The sequence below is a fragment of the Coffea eugenioides genome, chromosome 5, assembly GCF_003713205.1.
Source record: "Coffea eugenioides isolate CCC68of chromosome 5, Ceug_1.0, whole genome shotgun sequence".
In the NCBI taxonomy this organism is placed as follows: Eukaryota; Viridiplantae; Streptophyta; class Magnoliopsida; order Gentianales; family Rubiaceae; genus Coffea; species Coffea eugenioides.
Window position 1 is genome coordinate 42,065,257 of NC_040039.1, and position 22,069 is coordinate 42,087,325.

At 45.8% G+C, this 22,069-nt stretch overlaps 3 protein-coding genes across 3 annotated transcripts; 1 reads left to right on the forward strand and 2 right to left on the reverse strand.

Moving 5' to 3' along the window:
* Positions 1-1,280: 1,280 nt before the first annotated feature.
* LOC113771694 (F-box/LRR-repeat protein At4g14103-like) lies at positions 1,281-5,120 on the forward strand. The gene is made up of 4 exons (XM_027316263.1): positions 1,281-2,249; positions 3,811-3,921; positions 4,456-4,629; positions 4,722-5,120. Exons 1-4 carry the CDS (start codon positions 1,281-1,283, stop codon positions 4,923-4,925), a joined length of 1,458 nt encoding a protein of 485 aa, XP_027172064.1. The 3' UTR covers positions 4,926-5,120.
* Positions 5,121-5,975: 855 nt separating this feature from the next.
* LOC113771695 (pentatricopeptide repeat-containing protein At3g12770) lies at positions 5,976-8,947 on the reverse strand. The gene has a single exon (XM_027316264.1). It carries the CDS (start codon positions 8,945-8,947, stop codon positions 6,704-6,706), a length of 2,244 nt encoding a protein of 747 aa, XP_027172065.1. The 3' UTR covers positions 5,976-6,703.
* Positions 8,948-10,818: 1,871 nt separating this feature from the next.
* LOC113770400 lies at positions 10,819-11,974 on the reverse strand. Its single transcript, XM_027314839.1, has one exon. It carries the CDS (start codon positions 11,922-11,924, stop codon positions 11,205-11,207), a length of 720 nt encoding a protein of 239 aa, XP_027170640.1. The 5' UTR covers positions 11,925-11,974; the 3' UTR covers positions 10,819-11,204.
* Positions 11,975-22,069: the final 10,095 nt, after the last annotated feature.

Here is a 22,069-nt window from a genome sequence, read left to right on the forward strand (position 1 = left end):
GTCCTTGTCACTCCTTGGTAAGAATTCTGTGAACCTGCAACCTTTGATGATCAGCTGTAATGACTCAACGGGTAAGTCCAAAAATCCGCACAATATCAGAGAAAGTGATGTGTTACAGGTATCAAGAATCTCGTCAATTGTCATATTGACACTAATCCTTTGATCAAGTCATCAAACTCCAACAATTAGGAAAGCTGAACCAGCGGATTGCTTCCAATTTTACTAACATAGAGTTAATTCAGTTGAAGAGAAGGGAGTAAAATTGAGTGCACGGAAACCAATTGTCACTAATTGGAAAGCTGAACCAACCTATGTTAGACGCAATAATACTTGAAAAAGTACCACACATTTCACCGTAACTGTTGTAGCATTTAGATAAAATGGATGGCACAAAGTAAAATACGCTAATTTGCATTCTTATAATCATACCAAGGACCAACCAATGAACAAGTAACTTTATTGTATTTATTTTGGTTTTCCTCTTTTATGGTGTCATATATTTATGGATAAATTATTGATAACCCTCTTGTGATTTCATTTATTGTCACTTAACTTCCTAACATTTTAAAATCTTTACTCATTCCTCTGTGGTTTCATATAAGCTAGTACTTTAACGGAAAACAGCCTATATGTAACATCATTAGTTAAAATACCAGTAATGTCCTTACTTAAATGCTAAGTCAAACTACGATTTAATCATCTTGTACAAAATCATAGGGGGATTATGTTGATAAATGTAAAAATTACAAGGGAGTAGAGTGCATATTTATGCAAATTATAGGGAGTTAAGTGGATATTATGATTTTATCACACGCATCTTTAGAACACATGTGGTCTATTTCATACAATTGATTATGCATTCCGTCCATTTTTAGCCTTACATAAAATCACAAGGGAATAATATGACTATTTAAAAACTTTAGGGAGGGTCATCTAGTATTATACAAAACTAAAGGGGGGTTATATGTAATTTATCCAATATTTATGGAAGTGTTTTTTGTTGTTTACTTTGACAAAAAACCAAAACAAACAAACTCACGATACTTGTATGAAATTTGGATAACTACTTTGTCAAATTTCTTTTTTTTTTTTACACATTTTCAAGCTATTTTTTTTCATTTTTTTTTTGTTTTTCATCAATTATTCAACTATATATTCGTATCCAATTATTAATAAATACACCTTAAAAAAAATGGCAATCCAAACAGAGCCTTACCCCACTCCCAATTTGAGTATTAAATCCCCCTTCCCGCCACCATTGGCAAATCACCACAACAAAAATGGAAACAAGCAATTCCATCTCCGCCACCATAGAAGACCTTCCTGAGAGCATCCTCCTCCACATTCTCTCCTTCCTCCCGACCACCACCGCCGTCCAAACCTCAGCCGTAGCACCCAAATGGCGCAACCTCTGGCACTCCATTCCCGTCCTCCATTTCAACATCCGCAAGTTCCACTCTTGCGTCCCAGACAGATCTGCGGCCGCTGCCCGCCAATTTTTCGCTGAATTGATCAGTCAAACTCTCCTCCGCCGCCCCCGCCACTCTCCTCTCCGGAAATTTCGGTTGAAGTTCGATTACAGAAACTATGATTCCATTAGATCCTATGTTAATTCTTGGATTCGCTATGCCGTCAGTTCCAGAGCTGTTGAGCTTGACCTTACTTTTGGACTCTATCTTTCTGTTAAAGCAGAAGAAGATGATGATGGAGAAACTTCTGCTGATTATTGCTTTGATTTTTCTGACCTGATAAATAGTTCAGTTAAAGTTTTAAAATTGCGTGGTTGTAAATTTAGCTTGCCTAGGAGTAGAGCATTCCCTATTAAAATTGAATCGCTTACAGCATTATACTTATTTGGCTTTGATTTTGGCTTTGTATCAATGGATATGGATGTTTCGAAGTTGGTATCTTTATGCGTTAATCTTGAGTTTTTGTGCATTGAGGATGTTTCGGGTTTGAACAATCTGAAAATAGTGTCTCCAAAGCTTAAGGAGTTGAAATTAAGCATCTCTAGGCAAACAACTCTTTGGGATAAGTCCGTGGAGATATTTGCTCCAAGTTTGCAGTCGATAAGCTTCATTTGGTTTTACATGGGGAATTATGTTCTGAAAGATGTATCATCATTGATCGAAGCTCATGTGGAGTTTGACAGCAGAGAGGAGTTGGAGGATTTTGCCTGTTGGAGTAATCTTGTGAGCTTACTCAGTGGTGTTGAGAATCTGACTGTTCAAAATATGTGGATGTCTAGGGTATGCATACTTCTCTTTCTCTAATCATTTGACATATTGGACATAGTTGATTATAGAAATCTTTGGTAAAGTTTATAATGAAGTATGGAGTTTGAGTTCCCTTTAAAATACTTGCTTTGGTGGAAATTGCATTGCTTTTTGAGTTTTCATACATACATACATACATACATACATACATACATATATATATGGACATTTCAACCGATGAGACAAATGCCAAGACTGTCAGATTTAGAAATTGCTTGTAGCTAATGTACCCATGATGTGAGAAATACCCATGATGTGAAACTGAGAATTCTTGGATTGTGAATTATGTTGTTCTTATTCTACCAATTACATTTTGAAGCAATCAAATATGGATGGTCGTAGTTGCAAAATTGGTACAATGAAGTGATGAGCCATGCCATCAGGCACTTGGCTGGAGATAAATGAATCTTGCTGGAGAAGTGATCAGATAGTTCTTATATGGTCTTTGTTGGCGGAAGAAAATAGAGTAGTCCCAACTCAGTCATTTACGCTTCCTTATTGTGTCTGTTCTCGTTACCACATTCACTCAACATAGTCCACAGGATTTAAAAAATGGGATAATCTGTCGTGCTAAAGACACCAGTGTTCACAAGTGTTTCAGGATTTGTGCTAGGTCAAATTCTATTTTGATGGTCTGCTGCTGTTTCCGACACCCAAGGCATGAGCATACTGCTATGGGGGTAAACTATTGCATAGGACCTCATAAAGCAGTTTCAAACAAGGATTCTTCAATAGCATTGAGATGTTCAATTAAGGTTTGGTTGCAAATTTTGTCTCGATTGCTTACAAGAGTTGTTCAGTAGCATTGAGGTGTTCAACATTGGGCCGTAAATTTTGTCTCTATCATTCCATCGTTGTTTTAACACTAAACCTGGACTTAGGCATAATCAGAACATGTGATCCATTGAATCACCTGTCTTGGTTTGTTTACACCCTTCCATTCTTGAAGATTTGCAAATATATATTAACTCCAAGTTGGACAAATATTTTAATATGTTCATGAGACTTAAACAGCATGCTTATCCTGGCAATATTGTGATGTGTTTTCATCCTAGCCACATTATGGATGAAGTGACTTGTATGATTCTGATTCTTGGCCTGTTTCTGTAAAAATTTCAACATTGAGCTGAATGCATGTTTGCAGAAAGAAGTCTACATTCACTTTAATGATGAATAAGGTTTCACTTTAAAAAAAAATAAAGAGATGTTAACGAATTTTATGATATAATATTCTGGAAGGTTATTTATTTTTTGTTTAAATTTGTTCTAAAGATTCTAGCAAATAAGTGATTTACTGGTTTAGAAAAACAAGTATCGATTGCCCTTCGATCTATACTAGTCTAAGGAACTCATTTGGTAGCTGATTGGAATATTATTAAGCACCTGTAGTGTCTGATTATGTTTTGTGAAATTTGTTGTGATGGGGACCTATGGTTATTTACAAAATGGAAGGCTTGTTTGCACTTGATTTTTTAACTGTAGATTTCATTTATTGATTCTAGCATGTTGTCTGCTGTATTAATTTCCACTCTAGTTTACGCAAATGGCGGAATTGGCGAGCGATAATTTTGAAGAGGTTAACAAGATGTTAGAAGTTCAATTTGATGCAGAATCAGAAGATAATCAAGAAGAGTTGCATGGAAAGGTACTGAGTTATCCGTATATTTTATACGTATTCGTGTGTCTGTAGGGTAGTACGTATGTGTTTGTGTAGAGGGAGAGCGAAATTTGCTCTTTTGCTGAGAAAAGATAATTTCTTTACCTAATTTTTTCTTTTTTTTGGTAACTCTAATCTTGCTATAATCATGTCAAGTTGGATCTGATTTTATAAGTCTGTGTAAATTAAGGAAAGGGATTGGTGTGTGAATAGCTCAGAGCTCGTTGTCTTCATTCTTTGATAGTCAACCTGGCACTCTGTTAGAACCAACACTAGTTGTGTTTTGATTTTTTGTTTCTGATAGTAAAGGCAATGCTTAGATAAATAACCTTTTTTTTTGTTTTTTCCTTTCTGTTTTTGGGATTATTTTTAAGATGTTGGAAACTTTCGTTTTGATGGAGCATTCTTTTCAACATACTATGAAATAATAACTATTCAGCCTGGTCTTTTTTAGATGTGTTTCAGTGATACCATCATGAATATTTTTTGTTGTTTCTCAAGCTTGAGGTTTTTTGTCTACAGCTTTTGGTCGAAGAGGAAATTTTTTCTGAAACTTTTGCATTCAACAATCTCAGACACTTGGTACTATTGACTGGGTATACAGAATATGATCTGCTTGGCTTAGAAGCTGTACTTAAAGCATGTTCAATGCTTGAGTCTATGGTCCTTGAGTATTCATATGAGACAGATTTTGATGTGAGTATGCAACTTATTAGTTTCTCTTCACCGAATTTATTTTAGCTTGATACTTGGTCTGGATTTTAACTCATAATGGGATTATTTTACAGGATATTTTAGGAGAAGAAATAATGGAGAGACCAATTGTTATGCACATGCCAAGCCTTAGGCTAGTGAAGATGGAAAAATACAGGGGAGTGAAAAATGAAGTGTATGTTGTTGGCCTTCTGAAAAAGTATGGGTTGGTTTTAGAAAAAATTGTAGCATATCCAGCCAAAGTAGGTGAAACATTATCACCTCCATTTGTTCTTTGATGACCAGCTTAAGATCGTTTGAACTCTAGTATCCTACCCTCAAGAGACATGAGAAGTCAATTCAGCACTCAATTTGGGAAACTGAAATGCTTATGTATGTGTATGTTATTGCTACCATGTGCTACATCAGTCTAGCCGTAATGTTGAGTGCAAAATCTATAAAGCTATTCTCTACATTGTTGTTGCTGTTATCGTTTTTTGCTTAGCCTTGTCTTGAGAAATTTGTCCAAAAGACATGTATTTTATTTGAAATAAGGTCATTTTGATGTCTTCCTTGGCGCTAATGGATCCTATGATACAACTGAGAGGGGAATGGAAATCAATACTTTCAAATGATATTCAGGTGTCTGTTGTGTGGGATTTCTGCAGTTAAATTGTAATTGCTGATTTACTAGCTCAGAAACAGGCGCTGTAGAGTCTTAACCAATCTATGATCATTGTGGAGCGGAAAATGCTCCTTGTGGACCTTGATAGAATTAGAGGCCGTACAGATGTTGAAGAAAACCATCGCAACAGCTGTAGAGGAAACTAGTGTGCGGATCCGCTGTCGGAATAATGGAAAAGAAACTGCCCCTTTAAGAACCAAAGGGTATTGATCAGCTGCAAACATTAATTTCACCATTACTACTATGCTAGATGGAGCCATGGCACCGGAAAAAAAGAAAAAAGAAAAATGAATGCGGACACTTGTCACTAAAAAATTGCAAGTTTAGTATTAACCAGATTCGTGGTTGGCTTTTTTTTTTTTTTGTTGGCTTTAAAGATGATTATGTTTCGAAAGGAAGACGATATCACTTGTGAAGCCCAAAGGTCTAAAGGCATCTCTTCCATGAGAGGCAGTTGCATGAACCTCTATATGAAAGGTAAGCTGAGCAAGGATCAGAAGCACGTATCCTAGGACAAATCAAAAGAACTGAAGTAAAGAACACGAAGGCCAGAAATACAAAAGAGCATAATGGGTTATATTTTGTACATGTCACTTAAAAATGTCAAGAATTCTGCAAATTAAAACAAAATATTCATGAACTGTATTACTTTCTCTTATTCGACCTGGAAATCCCAAGTAAATGAAAGAAGAAAGATTGAGATTCCCAACTGTGACAACTAAATTCTGGGAGATTAGAAGTCCTTCATAAAAGGTCTAGTCTATTTGGAGGGTGGCTCCGTCACACTCCGCACTATGACACTCGCGTCCTAATTTTAAGCTCTCTCTCCCAGCCGTATTGGCTCTACCTCTCAAATGAAATGTAACTTTTATCGCATCTAAATCAGTATTAGGTGGATTAATGGAGCCATTTCACCATGGACTTACCTTATACGTTCTTTAGATGTCTATGCACATAGTGTAGACAAGATGCAAGGACTATCCTGCTGAGAGGCCGAAATTTCAATAGGCACTGGCTGGTCAATTGAGACTTTTTAGCTAGGCAAACCAAGCCTGCACTCGGATCTAAGAGAGTGGAAGAACCTGATAGTTTGAATCTGTGTTGGATTCCTTCAAGGTGTGAACAGCAGCAGAGGACTTTTTGGCACACAGACTGATGGAGCCGGCCAATGTGCGAAAAGGCACTACAAAGCACAAACTCTCTGACGTTTGTCTTTTTGGTAAATCCAGTGAAAACCTTTTCAGATTTTTGTGGGGGCTATCAGTTTGCCAAGAACGAAAACAAGCCTCCTGATCATGTTCTGATGTACTGTAAAGTACATGGACAAATAACAGCCGAGCTTTCTGGGTAGGTATTCTGCTGAGTATAATCAGAAAGCTAGTTGTAGCCATCTCACCAAAAATCTCCACAAGAACAAAATCCATCCTTGAAATGATGAAATCGGTTTGCATCCCGAACTACTATCTCCCTGTTCACAAGCTTTGTTATCAGCTTAGTTGCTGAATGACAATTTACGCATGCCCTTAGATTCTTTGTAATCCTTAGTGTTGTCCCAGGTGGAGTGCTAATTAACCCATAGGCAATGGCTAATCTCTCACTGTGATTACATAAAGACACCTGTTTGTCTTCAGTGTCCAGATCATGCAAAGCAGATTCTGCATCTGGAACAAATCCTGCCTCCATTAACTTCCTCTCCAATATCTCAAGCTCCTTATAGATGTCCTCTGACCTTGGATGAGACTTGTCACCCATTCGGAATGCTTGAAGCTTTCCATTTACTTCAATCATACTATACCCAAGGTCCTTAGTTAAACCTTTCTCCTTCATCAATACTCGTACCTTTGCTACTCCCTCCCACATGCGTGTTGAAGCATACAAATTTGATAGTTGCACATAGTGCCCGGTATTCAGTGGGTCTAAAGAAAAGAGTTTCTCTGCAGCATATTCTCCCAGTTTCACATGGCGGTGGATTTTGCACGCACTCAATAGTGCTCCCCAAATTGAGACAGCTGGTTCAATTGGCATATTCTGGATAAAATTGTAAGCCTTCTCCAGATGTCCAGAACGGCCAAGTAAGTCAACAACACAAGCATAATGTTGGTGCCGTGGCTCAATCCCATAAAGTCTCATGCTGTGGAAAAGTTCCCATCCCTCCTTCACTAGACCAGAATGATTACATGCAGTAAGAAGCCCAATGAAAGTTACATCGTTAGGGTGCACACCTGCACTCTTCATCATATTAAAAAGATCAATGGCTTCTCGGGCCCGCCCATGCAATCCATAACCTACTATCATTGCACTCCATAGGACAACATCTCTGTGTATTGACTGATCAAACACTTTTCGAGCTAATTCTACACTTCCACATTTGGCATACATGTCAATAAGAGCTGTCTTCACACAGATATCATCTCTAAACTTGCTGTTATATACATAATTGTCCATCCATCTTGCTTGATCAAGTGATCCTACGTGAGCACAAGCCAATATTGTGGACTGTACTGTCACTGAATCTGGTCTAATGTTTCTCATCAACATCTTTTGGAAAAGCTCTACAGCTTTGCTAGCATGACCATTTTTAGCAAACCCTGAAATCATGACATTCCACAAAATAACATCCTGGACCTCCATTAGGTCAAACAACAGTTTAGCCACCATGATCTGCCCACATTTTGAGTACATAGCTGTAAGTGCTATAAGCAAGTCTGGTTCATATTCAAGTCCCATTTTCATCACCAAACTGTGAACACATTTACCTTGTTCCAAGTCCTCAGCATCACTATAAGCCCTTAGAACACTTACCAATACAATCCAATCAGGTTCCACATTCAATTTCCTCATTTCACAAAAAATTCTCAAAGCCTCAATAGGCTGTCCATTCTGCGCACAGCCAGAAATAATAGAAGTCCAAGAAACTATATTTCTTTCAACCAATCGATCGAAAATAATGCGAGCCAGCTCAATCTTCCTACATTTTGTATACAGTGTGACTAGCCCATTTTGCACAAACACATCTGATTCCAACCCATGTCTAAACGCTTGAGCATGTACAGCTTGACCAAATTTGACAGCCGATAATCCACTACAAGCTTTAAGCACATGAGGGAACGTGAAACAATCAGGACTGACATATGCCTCTTGCATATTGTTATACATATCAATAGCTTCATGGAACATGTTGTGGCTGGAATAGCCTCTAATAATTGCATTCCACAAGAACACATATGGGTCGGAAAATTCATCAAATATCTTCCGGGCATAAATGATTTCCCCGATATTAGAGCTCACATGAATGAACTTGGTGATGATGTACCCATTGTTCTGGAGCCCAAATGTGAATAGTTGGGCATGGATTTGGTTTAAAAAGGACTTGTGGGTAGATTTCGACAGAAGGGATGTGTAGTAGGCCTCAGGTTCAAATGTGTAATATAGATTGTTGTTATTGTCAAAGTTGTGGTCAAGAGTGAGAGGCAATGACGAATAGCAGTAACCGAGACATGAGAATTTAGACGCGGGAAATTCAAATAGCTTGAACGGGCTAGGATATAGCCGTCGCAAAGTGGAGGGAAGAGAAGAGGATAGAGAGAGGAATGAACAGGTTGGGATTGCTCTCAAGAGAGACTGGCTTAAGGCCATACGGATATGCCTCTTCTGGATCTGGCCTGTTAAGAGTTTATTTAAGTAGTAAAATTCAGGTCCTGATTTTCTTATCAGTCATTTCTATTGTTAGAAGTATAGGAATTAGGAGTTTCAAATCCTTGTGTTTTTAGTTACTCCAGTTTGACTTGTACTGTAATTAGGGGAGGTTTTATCGGTGCTGCAGAGCCATTCTGGCTATACATGCAATTTCGCTAAGGTTTTTGGCAGGTGGTGATTCTTTAAAGAAGTGTAAACGCCTTCGAAATTACTTTGAGCAAGTCAAATAAAGGAGACAAAATTCGATTTAGGTTGCTCATTTAGGACTTTATCCATGATAACATAAACGAGACAAACTTCAATCTAGGTTGCTCAATTAGGGGCTTTATCCAAGAACTCGAGTCGAGTTTCCAATCATGATAGCATGTACACACAAAAGCAGACTCATTTCTCTCACTCTCTCCTCCAAGCGGTTCATGCTCCTTACGAAGAAATAACAGCAGACAACATGAAATGGAGCTTGTGACTGCAAAAGGAACTAGAATACAGCTCAAGCTTCACCTACCACCGCCCCCAATATACAAGCCTCCAACTACATCATGTTGCTGCCTCTGTTTTCTGTCTAGCTTCCAAGATTCATAAAGAAGCACAGTGATTACGATCATCTGAGTACAGGAACGTTCAGGGATTGCTCTTATCTTGACTATGTTGGTTCTTTTCATAGGAGACCAGATATGAAAGTAGGCAGCACCATCCGGATAGGCACCATCAATGGTTGAAGTTCGGTGTCTCTACCATTCCGCCATTGAGTTCCAGAATAGGCACTTGGTCTTTTCTTTTGATGGGAAAAAAGCATAAAATGAGTTAAAAGGCATGTCATATCTGACAAATCCAATGAACGCGAACAGGCTCCATTTCCTATGCCATCTTAAACTTTAGCTATCTTGGAAACTTAAGAACGAATACAGAGGATCACTGAAAGTAGAAGCAGAAAAGATCTGCAACTAATGAATACTGCAAAGCCATGGATAACTTCTGATGCTAGTGAATCCATAAGGGAAAACTTGCCACCTCTAGCTCTGTTAGGAAAGTTCCCTTATGAAGAGACTCAATTTTGACGGCCTGACATTTTGCCCTAATGTAGGCGTCAGCAGTTATATACATAAAGTCTGTTCAACTGAATTGTTGTATCACCAGTCACCGATATGATTCAGAGTTCTAAAGAAAGGCACTAGCAGCCATTTTTCCAAAGGCTTGTCATTTTTTCTTCAAAAATTGAACTACAATATGCAGACACATCACAACTAACAGAATTAAGTTTACAAGTTGACCTGTGGCATCATTGTTGGACGCAGGTTTGCTACATTGGCAACCTTGAGTAAAACTATGTTCCCAGAAAAATGTGCTATTTTACTTGGTAATGTAAACCACTAAAAACAAGCTGCACTCATCTCTTTTAAGTAGACTATTCTTAGGTTCTTCTGACGCTATGGTTTGAGAAGCAAAGTTCAAGAACCCTACTTACATCCTTCACCTTCATTTTTGGAAGAACTTCCCAAATAAAATTTCCAGGACAGAGTAATATGAATACATCAGAAATTCATTCCACAACCAAAAGGCAGTGTATAAGGGACACATAACTCACTCAAGGTTCGCTGACAATAAACATTCAGGATTAGCATACAATATGGTATGCACTAACTAATGCAATTCCGAGGTAGCATTTCATTTGCAATTCAGAGATTTCTTCAAGTGTATATAATCAACTGGAACAATCACCAATTCAACTCACATAGTATACAGTAGAATCAAAATCTTACACCATTCACTTCCTAGATTACCATACATATTCGAACTCCTCCAAGTCCATATCCAGACAACTTTGCAGATTCACCATTGCACTAAATCAAAATTTCAAACTTCCAGTAGTACATAAATCTTTACAAGCAATGCATCAGACTCATATAACTATAACAAATAAAACTCTTCTCAGATAACTTTTGTTACATAAAGATCCTTCATAACTACATGGATACTCCTACACATCAGAATGCCGTGTAAGAGTTGCAAGTCTCAACCATTCCACTAAATCCACTTCACATAAGATACATACATGTACAATCAACAACAAAAAACCATTACATGATTAATTCTAGCTCCAAAATGAATTAACCTATCAGTAAACAAACCAAACCTAATTCAGATTACTTCAAACCAACTACGAAAATAAGAAAAAAGATAGCAAAGGAATCATTTTTCATTCAACTCTCATAATAATCCTAGTCCTACGTTCCCCAGCCAACCTCACATTTTTAACATCAACCAACGCAGATTTCCTAAACAACTTAACAATTTCCCTCACTTCTTGATCTCCACACTCCTCGACAGCCACCATACAGACTCCCCCACTCCTCACAGTCCTCTCCATCTCCGCAACATATCGGTCCGGGAACAGGGCCCGATCAAGGTACCCAGAAAACCCGAAATCAAACACATTATCGAAAAACGGCAAATTATGCGGATCAGCCCGGCTAACAAGAGGAGGAGAGTCCACCAACTCCACCCCAGTAACATCAGCTACTCCCATTTCCTCCAACGCCATAACCCCATGGCCCGGCCCGGCCGAAACGACCAGGGCCCGAGAATGGTTGAAGAGGTGAGTCCTTACCGGGCCTTGGAGAGACGATGAAAAGAGGGATTTATAGGATGAAACCGTCTGAACCCAGGCCTTAGAATTCCATAACTTCTTGTTTTTCTTGTCCAGGGAGGTATAGGCCCGGTGGGTGTAGTCGCAGGTTGATGTCGGGAAGGATTTCTGGTGGGCCCGTTTGGAGAGGGACTGGGGGTGTTGGGGGATGGTTGTGGGGTCCACGCAGGTGGAAGGGGTCTGGAGGAAGAGAAAGAGAAGGATGAAGGTGGCTATGGTGATTGAGACGTAGGAGACTTTGTTCAGAAAGATCTGTATATGTCTATCCATGGCTTTCTTGATTCCACCACAACTGTGGAGAAGGATAAGCGAAAAGGTTGCGATGGATCGTGGGACCTGGCACGGCATCGTTTTGGCCAGTGAATATTATTTTTTATTTTTATTTTTGTTAGTATAAATCAACCGTGGGTGTGTATTATAGGAAATTCATTATTGTACTCTTTCTTATTTTAACTTTTCAATTTTCATCTTTGCTTAATGGACATTTGGGGATGAATGAACAAAATACTCCTTCAACTCTTTTTTAATCCTACAAATAACTTTTTGGCCCTAAATATTTAACATTATTCTTCATCTCGTTTCAAATTTACTCACTTCAACTATCATATTAAAATAATTTTGTAAAATCATTCTTTGAAATATATGTTCTGTACAAGATCGATCGTACATGTTAATACTTACATTTAAAGTTCGAAGCATATGTCTATTTACATGACACATGTATTTAGTTTTTATGTTAAGTATATTTATGTGATAAATGTCTTACTAAATTCATATTTCTGTCGTTCTCTTATTTTTATTTATTCAATTTAGAATTGGTTAAATACCTCGTCTACAAGTTGAAACATAGTCAATTTGGCATAGTTTTTTTTTTGGAGATTAATTTTTTTCACATTGAAAGCGTATATACTAACAAGTTTAAAAGTATATAAGTGAAAATTTTTGAATTTGAATTCTTATTTTTGTATATGTATCCAGACTTATTACTATTTTGCATTAAAAGTTAAAACCCACTACCTCTATTTACCACCACAAATAAGAGCAATCTATTTTTAGCAAAGAAGAAAAAAATGTTTAAAGAAAAACATGCCTAAGAAAATAAATTAAAAAAAAAAACACTACTCTAAAGCTACGTAGAATATGGAAGTTGACTTGAGCTCTTCCATGCTTTTCACAACCAACGTTTTCAAGTTTCTCCTCTTTGCATATTTGGCGTGCATCTTCTTCCCAGTTTCCAGCCCATTTCCCTTGTCATCACGCCTGCTCCTTTCTGCTTATTCTCTCCTGTATCTCCCAAAACATTAAAGGAAAAAATCGGTTGAAAAAAAAATTTTGAAGAGAAACCCCTTGAACAAAGATTCTTCAATGATTGCTGAAATGTTGTCATCATCCATACCAACTTCCAAACCATGATTGCTGAGCAAAAGAAAAGCAGAGAATCTGCTTGCTCATTTTACTTCCTGAATCCACTCTGGAAAGAAATATCCAGCCATGTCTCCCAATCTGAAACTACAGGTCTATAAATGTAGAGTCTCTTCATTGTATCCTAGAGTTAATTTACGGGATTCTTCCAGTAACGCGTCTTGAAACCATCTCTCTTGCTTCAACATCAAGGTACTGCAGTATCCACTGAGTTCTTTAGCTCTTTTTTGATGGATGTCAAACTAGTTGTGTTTTGTATAGCAGGTAATGCTGGTTAGAAACCAGTCAGTTGCGTAGATTATATATGCTTGCAGAGTCTAGCAGACTTGCTACATTATACTTGTTCTACACATATAATGGCATTCTGCTTCCTTGTTTGCAAACGCGCTCGAAGACAGTCCTTAGTTGCTACAATTGAAGTAAATCAATTTCTTTGGATGATAAGTAGTTGCTCGAATTGAAGTAATTCATCTTCTTTGGATGCATACAAGAAAAACATTAGATGTTGTGTACAGATGGGCAGTGCAGAGGCCCCGTTCCGGGCCCAGACACGTGGCAGCCCAGGAATGGCCGAGCTGGGCCTTGGCCCCCAGACCCCTGGGAGCAGCCCCGGGCCGTACCGACTAGGGCTCCCAGGGGAGGCGAAGGTCCGTCCCGAAGAGGTCGGGGGAAGTCCCCCCCCCGAGTGCGGGATACTATCTATACCGGGCAAGTCCCGCGTCGTGCGGAGGTCGGACTCCCTCGCAGGTATAAATAATAGCACACATCTACTGTACAAAGGGGGGCTGATTATTTGGCAATTAACTCTGGACAGTTGCTACTTTCCGTGAACCCTACTCACCGGAAAACTAACTTGGCCGTCGGAGCGCCCTCGGGGACAACCCTCGGGCCCCCTTTGTTAGCTCATCTTCTCTGTTTTGCAGGTCTTGGATCAGCTCTCCCATCGACACCCCGAGCTGATCAGGTCAGCTCTCCTCGGGGAAGCGTCTGCGCTTCTTCAGTTGGCGCCGTCTGTGGGAACCGTAAGGTAAGTAAGATTGTGTTGATGGCCCGGACGCGATCCAAGCGTACGGCAGAGAGCGCCGGCCCTGAGGGCGGTGAGAGGTCCCAGCGGAAAGAGGCCGGGGCGTCCCAGGGCGTCGGTGGCTCGGCCCTTTCAGGGGAACGGAGGCAGCAGATCTTCCAGTTCGTGACGGAGAATCTCCCCATGCTGGAGGATATAATTCGGCAGGCCAAGCAGGGAGAGGGGGCTGGAGGTGCACAGACCTCCAAGGCCAAGGGAAAGGAGAAGGATTTACCCACTGATCCTTCAGAGGATGACTCGCGTGACCAGCCCCCTAGGAGGAAGCGACCCCGGACTCCTCCCCGCCCCCGAGCCTCGGTGGTTGAGGACAGCGAGAGGTATTCCCGCGACAGGTCCGCGAGGAGCCAACCCAGAGACCCCTCTCCGAGGAAGCCCACACGGAATGGGTTCGAGCGTTCCCCTGCTCGGTCTGTCAAAAGCCGGCCCCGCGATCATCCGGACCCTGCTCGGGATGAACTCGAGCAGATCTTGAGGCCCCGGTCATACGAAGATAACTATGCAACCTCGCCCTTTACCCGGGAGATAGAGGACTACCCCCTACCCCGGAGGTTCAAGATTCCGAGCATCGAGATGTACGATGCCTCTACAGACCCGGAGGACCACCTCTCGGTATTCCTGACGCATATGCGCATGCAAACCGCCGCGGATGAGGTCCGCTGCAAGACCTTCCCTATGTTCCTAAAGGGGAAGGCGCGGCTCTGGTTCCAGGGACTGAAACCGGGATCTATACGGAGCTTTCCCGAGCTGGCCCGGCAGTTTGCAGCCCAGTTCGTCTCCTCGAAGGTTTACGCGAGAAACGCAACCCACCTGATGTCCATCAGGCAAAGGCCCGACGAGTCGCTGAGGAATTTCATGACCCGCTTCAACGCGGAGAGCTTGCAGGTCAGGGACAAGGACGAAAAAGTGGTGATGGCCGCCTTCACGAACGGGCTCAGGGTGGAGGAGCTCTTCTACGATCTGGCCAAGAAGCCTCCCGTAAACCTGGAAGAGCTCCTACGCAGGGCTCACGAGGCTGCCAACGCGGAGGAGGCGGGTCGCCTAAAGAAAGAGTCAGATCGGGAGATCGGAGATCGTAAAGGTCGGACCAACCCCCTGGAGGTGAAGGAGGCCCCGGCCAAGAAAAATGTCTTTGATCGGCTCTCGAAGGAGAAGGCCCCTGCTCTGCCACCACTCTCAGAAAAGACCTACACCCCTCTAACACGGCCCAGAGCTCAGATCTTGGCCGTCATGGAGGAGGAAGGGCTGGGAGATCACCGCCCAAGATGGGGACGCCCCGGAACAAAAGGAACCAGGACCGATATTGCGCCTTTCACCGTGACGTCGGACACGACACGGAGGGGTGCTGGGCCCTGCGTAAGGAGATCGAGGACCTGATCCAACGTGGCTTTCTAGGTCGGTTCGTACGCCGACCAGGACAGGAGTTCGGACGCAACCCTTACGGAGATAGGCGCGAGGGACAGCGTCGCGACCGTCCAGAACGACGTGAGGCTCCTCGGAACCACTCTCCCGACCAGGACACCCAGAACCTGGTGGGAGTGATAAACACCATCGCGGGAGGCCCCACGGGGGGGGACAGTCATGCAGCTCGGAAGAATAAGCGGCCACCTCCCGAAGGGGACGACTCTTTGAAGCGTCTGCGCATGGACGAGGAGATTACCTTCGGACCAAGGGATGCGGTTCCCTTGGCTTCCGGGAACCATGAAGCTATTGTGATAGACATTGTCACCAATAACTACCGGGTGAAGAAGGTGTATGTCGACCAGGGTAGCGCGGTTGACATCATGTTCTATCGCGTGTTCAAGGAGCTCGGATTAAGGGATGACCAGCTGACCCCGGTCCGGACGCCCCTGGTGGGCTTCACCGGACCACCCATCAGCTCGGAGGGAATGATCACCCTGATGGTCACCGTGGGACAGGCCCCCAGGTGCCGGACCATTCTCGTTGATTTCGTGGTGGTCAAGCAGTCGTCCCCGTACAATGTGTTCTTGGGGAGACCCGCTCTGAACGCCCTCCGAGCTGTCTCCTCTACTTTCCACCTCAGAATCAAGTTCCCCACCCCTGGGGGGATAGCCGAGGTGCGCGGCGACCCAGAGGTAGCCAGGGCCTGCTACCTGGCCACTCTCCGGGGGCAGGAGAAGGTGGTCGCCCAGACAACCTGTTTAGAGCCCTACATCCCAGGGGATGAGGCCCAACTGCTGGGCACCCCGGATGAGATTGAGGAGTTCCCCTTGAGGAAGGAACGTCCCGACCAGGTCATCCGCATCGGGGCATTGCTGCCAGCGGACGAGAAGGAAGATTTGAAGGCCTTATTGAGGGAGTACTCCCAGGTCTTCGCATGGACGGTGGATGACATGCCCGGGATCCCTACGGACCTGGCGGTCCATCACCTCGACGTGGACCCTCACTTCAAGCCAGTAAAGCAAAAGAGAAGGAGTTTCGCCCCCGAGAGAAATGAGGTGATCAGGGCGGAGGTCGGCAAGTTGTTGGAGTCCAAGATTATCCTGGAGGTCTACTACCCGACCTGGCTGGCCAACCCCGTCCTGGTCAAGAAGGAGGACCTGACCTGGAGGATGTGTGTAGACTTCACAGACCTCAACAAAGCTTGCCCAAAGGACTGCTTTCCCCTGCCTCGAATTGGCAGGTTAGTAGATTCCACTGTGGGCTTTGACGTTCTATGCTTTCTGAATGCCTTTAAGGGATATCACCAGATAGAGATGGCCGAGGAGGACCGGGACAAGACCTCCTTCATCACCGAGGAGGGAACCTACTGCTACAGGACCATGCCCTTCGGATTGAAGAACGCGGGAGCAACTTACCAGCGCCTGGTGAACAAGTTATTCCAAAACCAGGTCGGCAGGAGCATGGAGGTTTATGTGGACGACATGATCGTCAAAAGTCGGACTGACCAGCGTCTCATACCCGACCTGCGGGAGGTACTGGACATCCTACTGAAGAGCCGGATGCGCCTAAATCCGAAGAAGTGCACTTTTGGGGTCAGATCGGGAAGGTTTCTCGGTTTCCTGGTGTCCCGAGACGGAATCCGGGCCAACCCGGATAAACTCCAGGCCATCATGGACATGGCCCCTCCGAGGAGCGTGAAGGAGGTCCAGCGGCTAACAGGAAGGATGGCCGCCCTGAATAGGTTTCTCTCGCGCTCCGCGGTCCGGGGGCTGCCCTTCTTCCGAGTACTGAAAGCGCCGAAGGACTTCCACTGGACTGAGGAGTGCCAGAAGGCCTTCATCGACCTAAAAACATACTTGGCCGAGCTACCATCTCTGACAGCCCCAGAGCCGGGGGAGACCTTATTCCTATACCTATCTGCCTGCAACGAGGCCGTCAGCGCGGTCCTGGTGCGGGAGGATGAGGGGGCTCAGAGGCCGGTGTATTACGTAAGCCGAGCTCTACAGGGGCCAGAGACACGATACTCGCCAGCCGAGAAGTTGGTCCTTGCCTTGGTACATGCGGCACGCAAGCTCCGCCCTTACTTTCAGGCTCACGGCATTGTAGTCCTGACTGACCAGCCCTTGCGTCAGATACTCACCAAGCCAGAGGTCTCGGGCAGAATGACCAAATGGGCTGTCGAGCTAGCCGAGCACGACATCGGCTACCAGCCCCGCAAGGCTATCAAGGCCCAGGCCTTAGCGGATTTCCTGGCTGAAGGGGCTAGCTTGAGTCTAACCGAGCTGAGCCCCCAACACGAGGAGCGGCTGCCGAAGGAGCCCTGGGTGTTGTTCGTGGACGGGGCCTCCAGCAAGGAAGGAAGCGGGGCGGGTCTGCTACTCATTTCACCCACCGGGGAAGAACTGACCTACGCCCTCCGGTTGGACTTCCCCGCGTCCAACAACGAGGCCGAGTACGAGGCCCTGCTCACAGGGTTGCGGATGGCCCACCAGATGGGCATAACCGCGATCCAGGTCAGGAGCGACTCACAGCTCGTCGTCCTTCAAGTCCTTGGGGAGTATGAAGCCAAGGACGAGGTTATGAAGAAGTACCTGGCCAAAGTTCGAGAGGCGGTGGCCTTGTTCGAAACGTTCGAAATCGAGCGGGTGCCAAGGTCCCAGAACAAGCGGGCAGACGCCCTTTCAAAGTTGGCATCCTCCTCATTTGCCCACCTGAGCAAGGAGGTATTGGTGGAGGTGCTAAAGCAGAAAAGTATCGATCAGGTCCAGGTCCTGGCTATAGACAGCTCGGCCACCTGGATGACGCCCCTCATTGACTTCCTCAGCTCGGGTGCCCTCCCCGAAAACAAAGCTGAGGCACGCCGAATCCGGCTCCGGGCTGCCAAGTACGCCTACACCGGGGGTACCCTCTATAGGAGGTCGTATTTGTCCCCCTGGTTAAAGTGCGTGACTCCCGAAGAAGGTGATTACGTCCTGCGCGAAGTCCACGAAGGAATATGTGCGGCACACGTGGGATCTCGGGTGTTGGCCAAAAAGTGCCTCCTTTTGGGCTACTACTGGCCATCTGTCTTCCGAGACGCAGCGGATCTGGTCCGGAAATGCCGAGCTTGCCAGGTACACGCCTCGCTGCGTCATCAGCCAGCTCAGGAGATGATTCCCATCCATAGTCCTTGGCCCTTCGCTCAATGGGGAATAGACCTCCTGGGTCCCTTCCCCCGAGCCCTAGGAAGATATGAGCACCTCGTGGTAGCTATAGACTACTTCACAAAATGGGTGGAAGCGGAGCCCTTGGTCTCTATCTCAGGGAAGGCAATTCAGAAATTCTTTTGGAAGAGCATAGTTTGCCGGTTTGGGATTCCGCATGCCCTGATATCCGACAACGGCCGCCAGTTTGCCGAGAACCCTTTCCGGAGCTGGTGCGCCGAGCTCGGAATCAACCAGCACTTCACGTCGGTTGGTCACCCCCAGGCCAATGGCCAGGTGGAGAACGCCAACCGAACTGTCCTGCAAGGGTTGAAGACTAGACTGGAGTCCGCCCAATCGAGCTGGCTGGATGAGCTCCCAAGTGTCCTCTGGGCTTACCGCACTACGCCCAGGGCGGCTACTCACGAGACCCCGTTCTCCCTAACATACGGAGCAGAGGCGGTGGTGCCCGCAGAGGTTGGTCTTCCCTCACCCAGAACGCAGAACTTCGTGGCACCGCCCAACGAGGAAGAGCTTAGGTGCAACTTGGACATGCTCGAAGTCAGGCGGGAGGAAGCGGCTATTCGAATGGCTAAGTATAAAAGCCAGCTTGCTCGCTATCACAACGCCAAAGTAAAGACTATACAATACCAGCCAGGAGACCTCGTCCTGAGGAAGAACTCGACAAGCAGAGTACGCGGCTCCAACAAACTCGACCCAAACTGGGAGGGCCCCTACAAGGTCCTGGAAGCGAGTCGAGCTGGTTATTGCAAGCTCGCAAGGATGGATGGATCTGAAGTACCTCGGACTTGGCACTTCTCCAATTTGCGGTTGTTTGTAGCGTAGGTTAAACCAGGGGGTTCAGTGGCTTGTCCTCGGAAATCCGAATTTTTGTTTTTCCATTCAATCACAGCTCGTTTTCATTTTCATTTGTATTTGTTTTATTTTCCACTTTTACAACCAGCACATACACTAGCACATTCAGCAATCCCTCGCTCAACGTCCTAGTGGGAGGCTTGGGGTAGTGGGTGAAGTGTGAAGTGTTCGGCCCAGGAGGTCGGCACGAACGCACTTAATGAAGTGTGAAGTGTTCGGCCCAGGAGGTCGGCACGAACGCACTTAGTGAAGTGTGAAGTGTTCGGCCCAGGAGGTCGGCACGAACGCACTTAATGAAGTGTGAAGTGTTCGGCCCAGGAGGTCGGCAAGAACGCACTTAATGCTTAAAGTACTCGGTCGGAAGTGCGAATTGTTCGACCTAGGAGGTCGGCAAGGACGCGCTTAATATTTAAAGCACTCAGCCCCGAGGGATGAGGTGTTCGACCCCGGAGGTCGGCACATAGCATTGCGAGTGGGCAAGGAAAGAAGAAAATAACTCTTCGAAATCTTATGTATACATTGCAAGCCTATCTATTACAGAGCTTTCGAGCTGCCTATCTATTACAAAACGCCCTGCCTATCTACCGTAAAACTTCCGAGTTGGTAATCTCCTTCGATGTCTGTTCTACCTGCGGGTGGCCCGACCGGGGTGGAAGCTGAAAGTACACCTCAAGCATGTTGAGAGGCGTATGGTGAAGGCTATTCAGGAGCCCGGGAGCAGGGAACCCATTCCGTCCTGGATGGACCTCCAAGAGCATTTTCAACTGGAGCATGGTCACATCCTTACAAAAAGACAGAATGGGCTTCTGGAGTGGCCACCGCCCTAGGCCACCGGCTCTTTCCCGGCAGCTCTGCCTGGAGACCCGTCCTCCTCCAGGGGAACCTCCTCTAGGTCTGCTCCTACGTCGGTTCGGCGGACCAGGCTCTTCAGGGCATGCCCCTTCCGGTACCCATCAAAGAGCCAGTCCAGCCTATCCTCGGCTGCAGGATCGTAGTCCTTGAAGTCCGCCACGTTGAAGCCGGGTAGGTTGAGGCCCTGCACCTGGGTCAGGGCCCGCGTAGAGCCAACCTGGAGGATGGGCTGGTTGAGGAGGGCGATGTCCACCTCGAACTGATCGGAGGAGATAAACTCCCGAACAGCCTTCTTCCGCTTTCGGCTGACGGTGCCGGAGAGCTCCACGGCATGCTCCTCCTTCAGCCTGGCCACACCAGCCCTCTCCTGGTCGAGTTCCGACCTGGTGGAGGCGAGCTGGACCTGGGCGGCATCCATCTCCTTCTCGGCCTTGTCTAATTTGGCCTTAAGGGAGCTGGCCTCCTGGAGGGCCTGGGAAAGCTTCCTCTCCACCTCCAAGTTCTTCTTCCTCAACTTCTCCAGGTCGGGAGACAGCTCGGAGAAGCGGGTAGCCAGGGCGGCACCAGCAGCGTTGGACTGGAAAAGAGAGAGAGCAGATCAGCATGCCACATCACTTAACCCAGACACGGGGGTGAAATCAACCCAGGGGCGATACTTACTTGGGCCTGGGCGGTGTAGTACGCGTCCAAGAGCTCAGAGGGGCTGGCCAGCTCCATCCACTTCCTGTCCCTAGGAAGGACCGAGCCCACCATCAGCTCGCGAGCCACCTCGGGGAACTGGGCTCGGTCGTTGATGGAGAGTTTCCAAGATGGACAGAAGTGGCGGGGGTCATGCATCGTGGGGGCTTGGCCTGGCTTCAGGGGAGCTATGTGGCGGAAGTGCCACAAGCTCGGGGGAGCCGACTCCTGGACCTGCTCCTCGGCAGAGCCCACGCCCAGGTGGACTGGTCCCCCGGAGACCCGCGCAAGAGGAGGAGGCTGTGCGGAGACTAGGGCGAGCCTCTTCTGCCCAGTCTGAGAGGGCTCGTCCCCTCTGCCCCTCTTTTGACCGGCCGCCTTCTTTTTGCTGGCGGCCTGCTTGGAGGGGGATGGTTGTGATGTCTCCTTCTGGGGGGCTGAGCCGCCCCCCGGGGTGGAAGCCCCACCTGGGGCCCCCCGAGCAGCTCCCGGCTGGGGGTCGGGAGTGGCCTCCTCGAGAGATGCGCCCAACAGCTGGGAGAGTTTCCTCACTGAAATGAACACCAGGTCAGCCAGACGAAAGACAGTAAAAGGCAAAAAAGGGAAAGTCTATACACTATGAATAAAGACAGGGTCAGAGCCAGCGTTACAGGTGTCGAGTTTGGGCTGGGGGGTCGCCACTTCCCCAGAGGATCCGGACAACGTCCCCATCAGCCCTGTTGCGGAGATCTGCTCGGTAGAGATCCTGGTAACATCGAGCTTCACCTTGGAGCCCAACAGCGGGCTGAGGGTCTCGTAGTCCAGGTCCTTTGGGTAGGGGTCGGCCTTGACCCCCCCAACCTTCCACACATTGGGGGGAAAATGTGTGGATCTGACAAAGAAGAAATCCTCCTTCCAATCCTTAACGGAGGAGGGGAGGC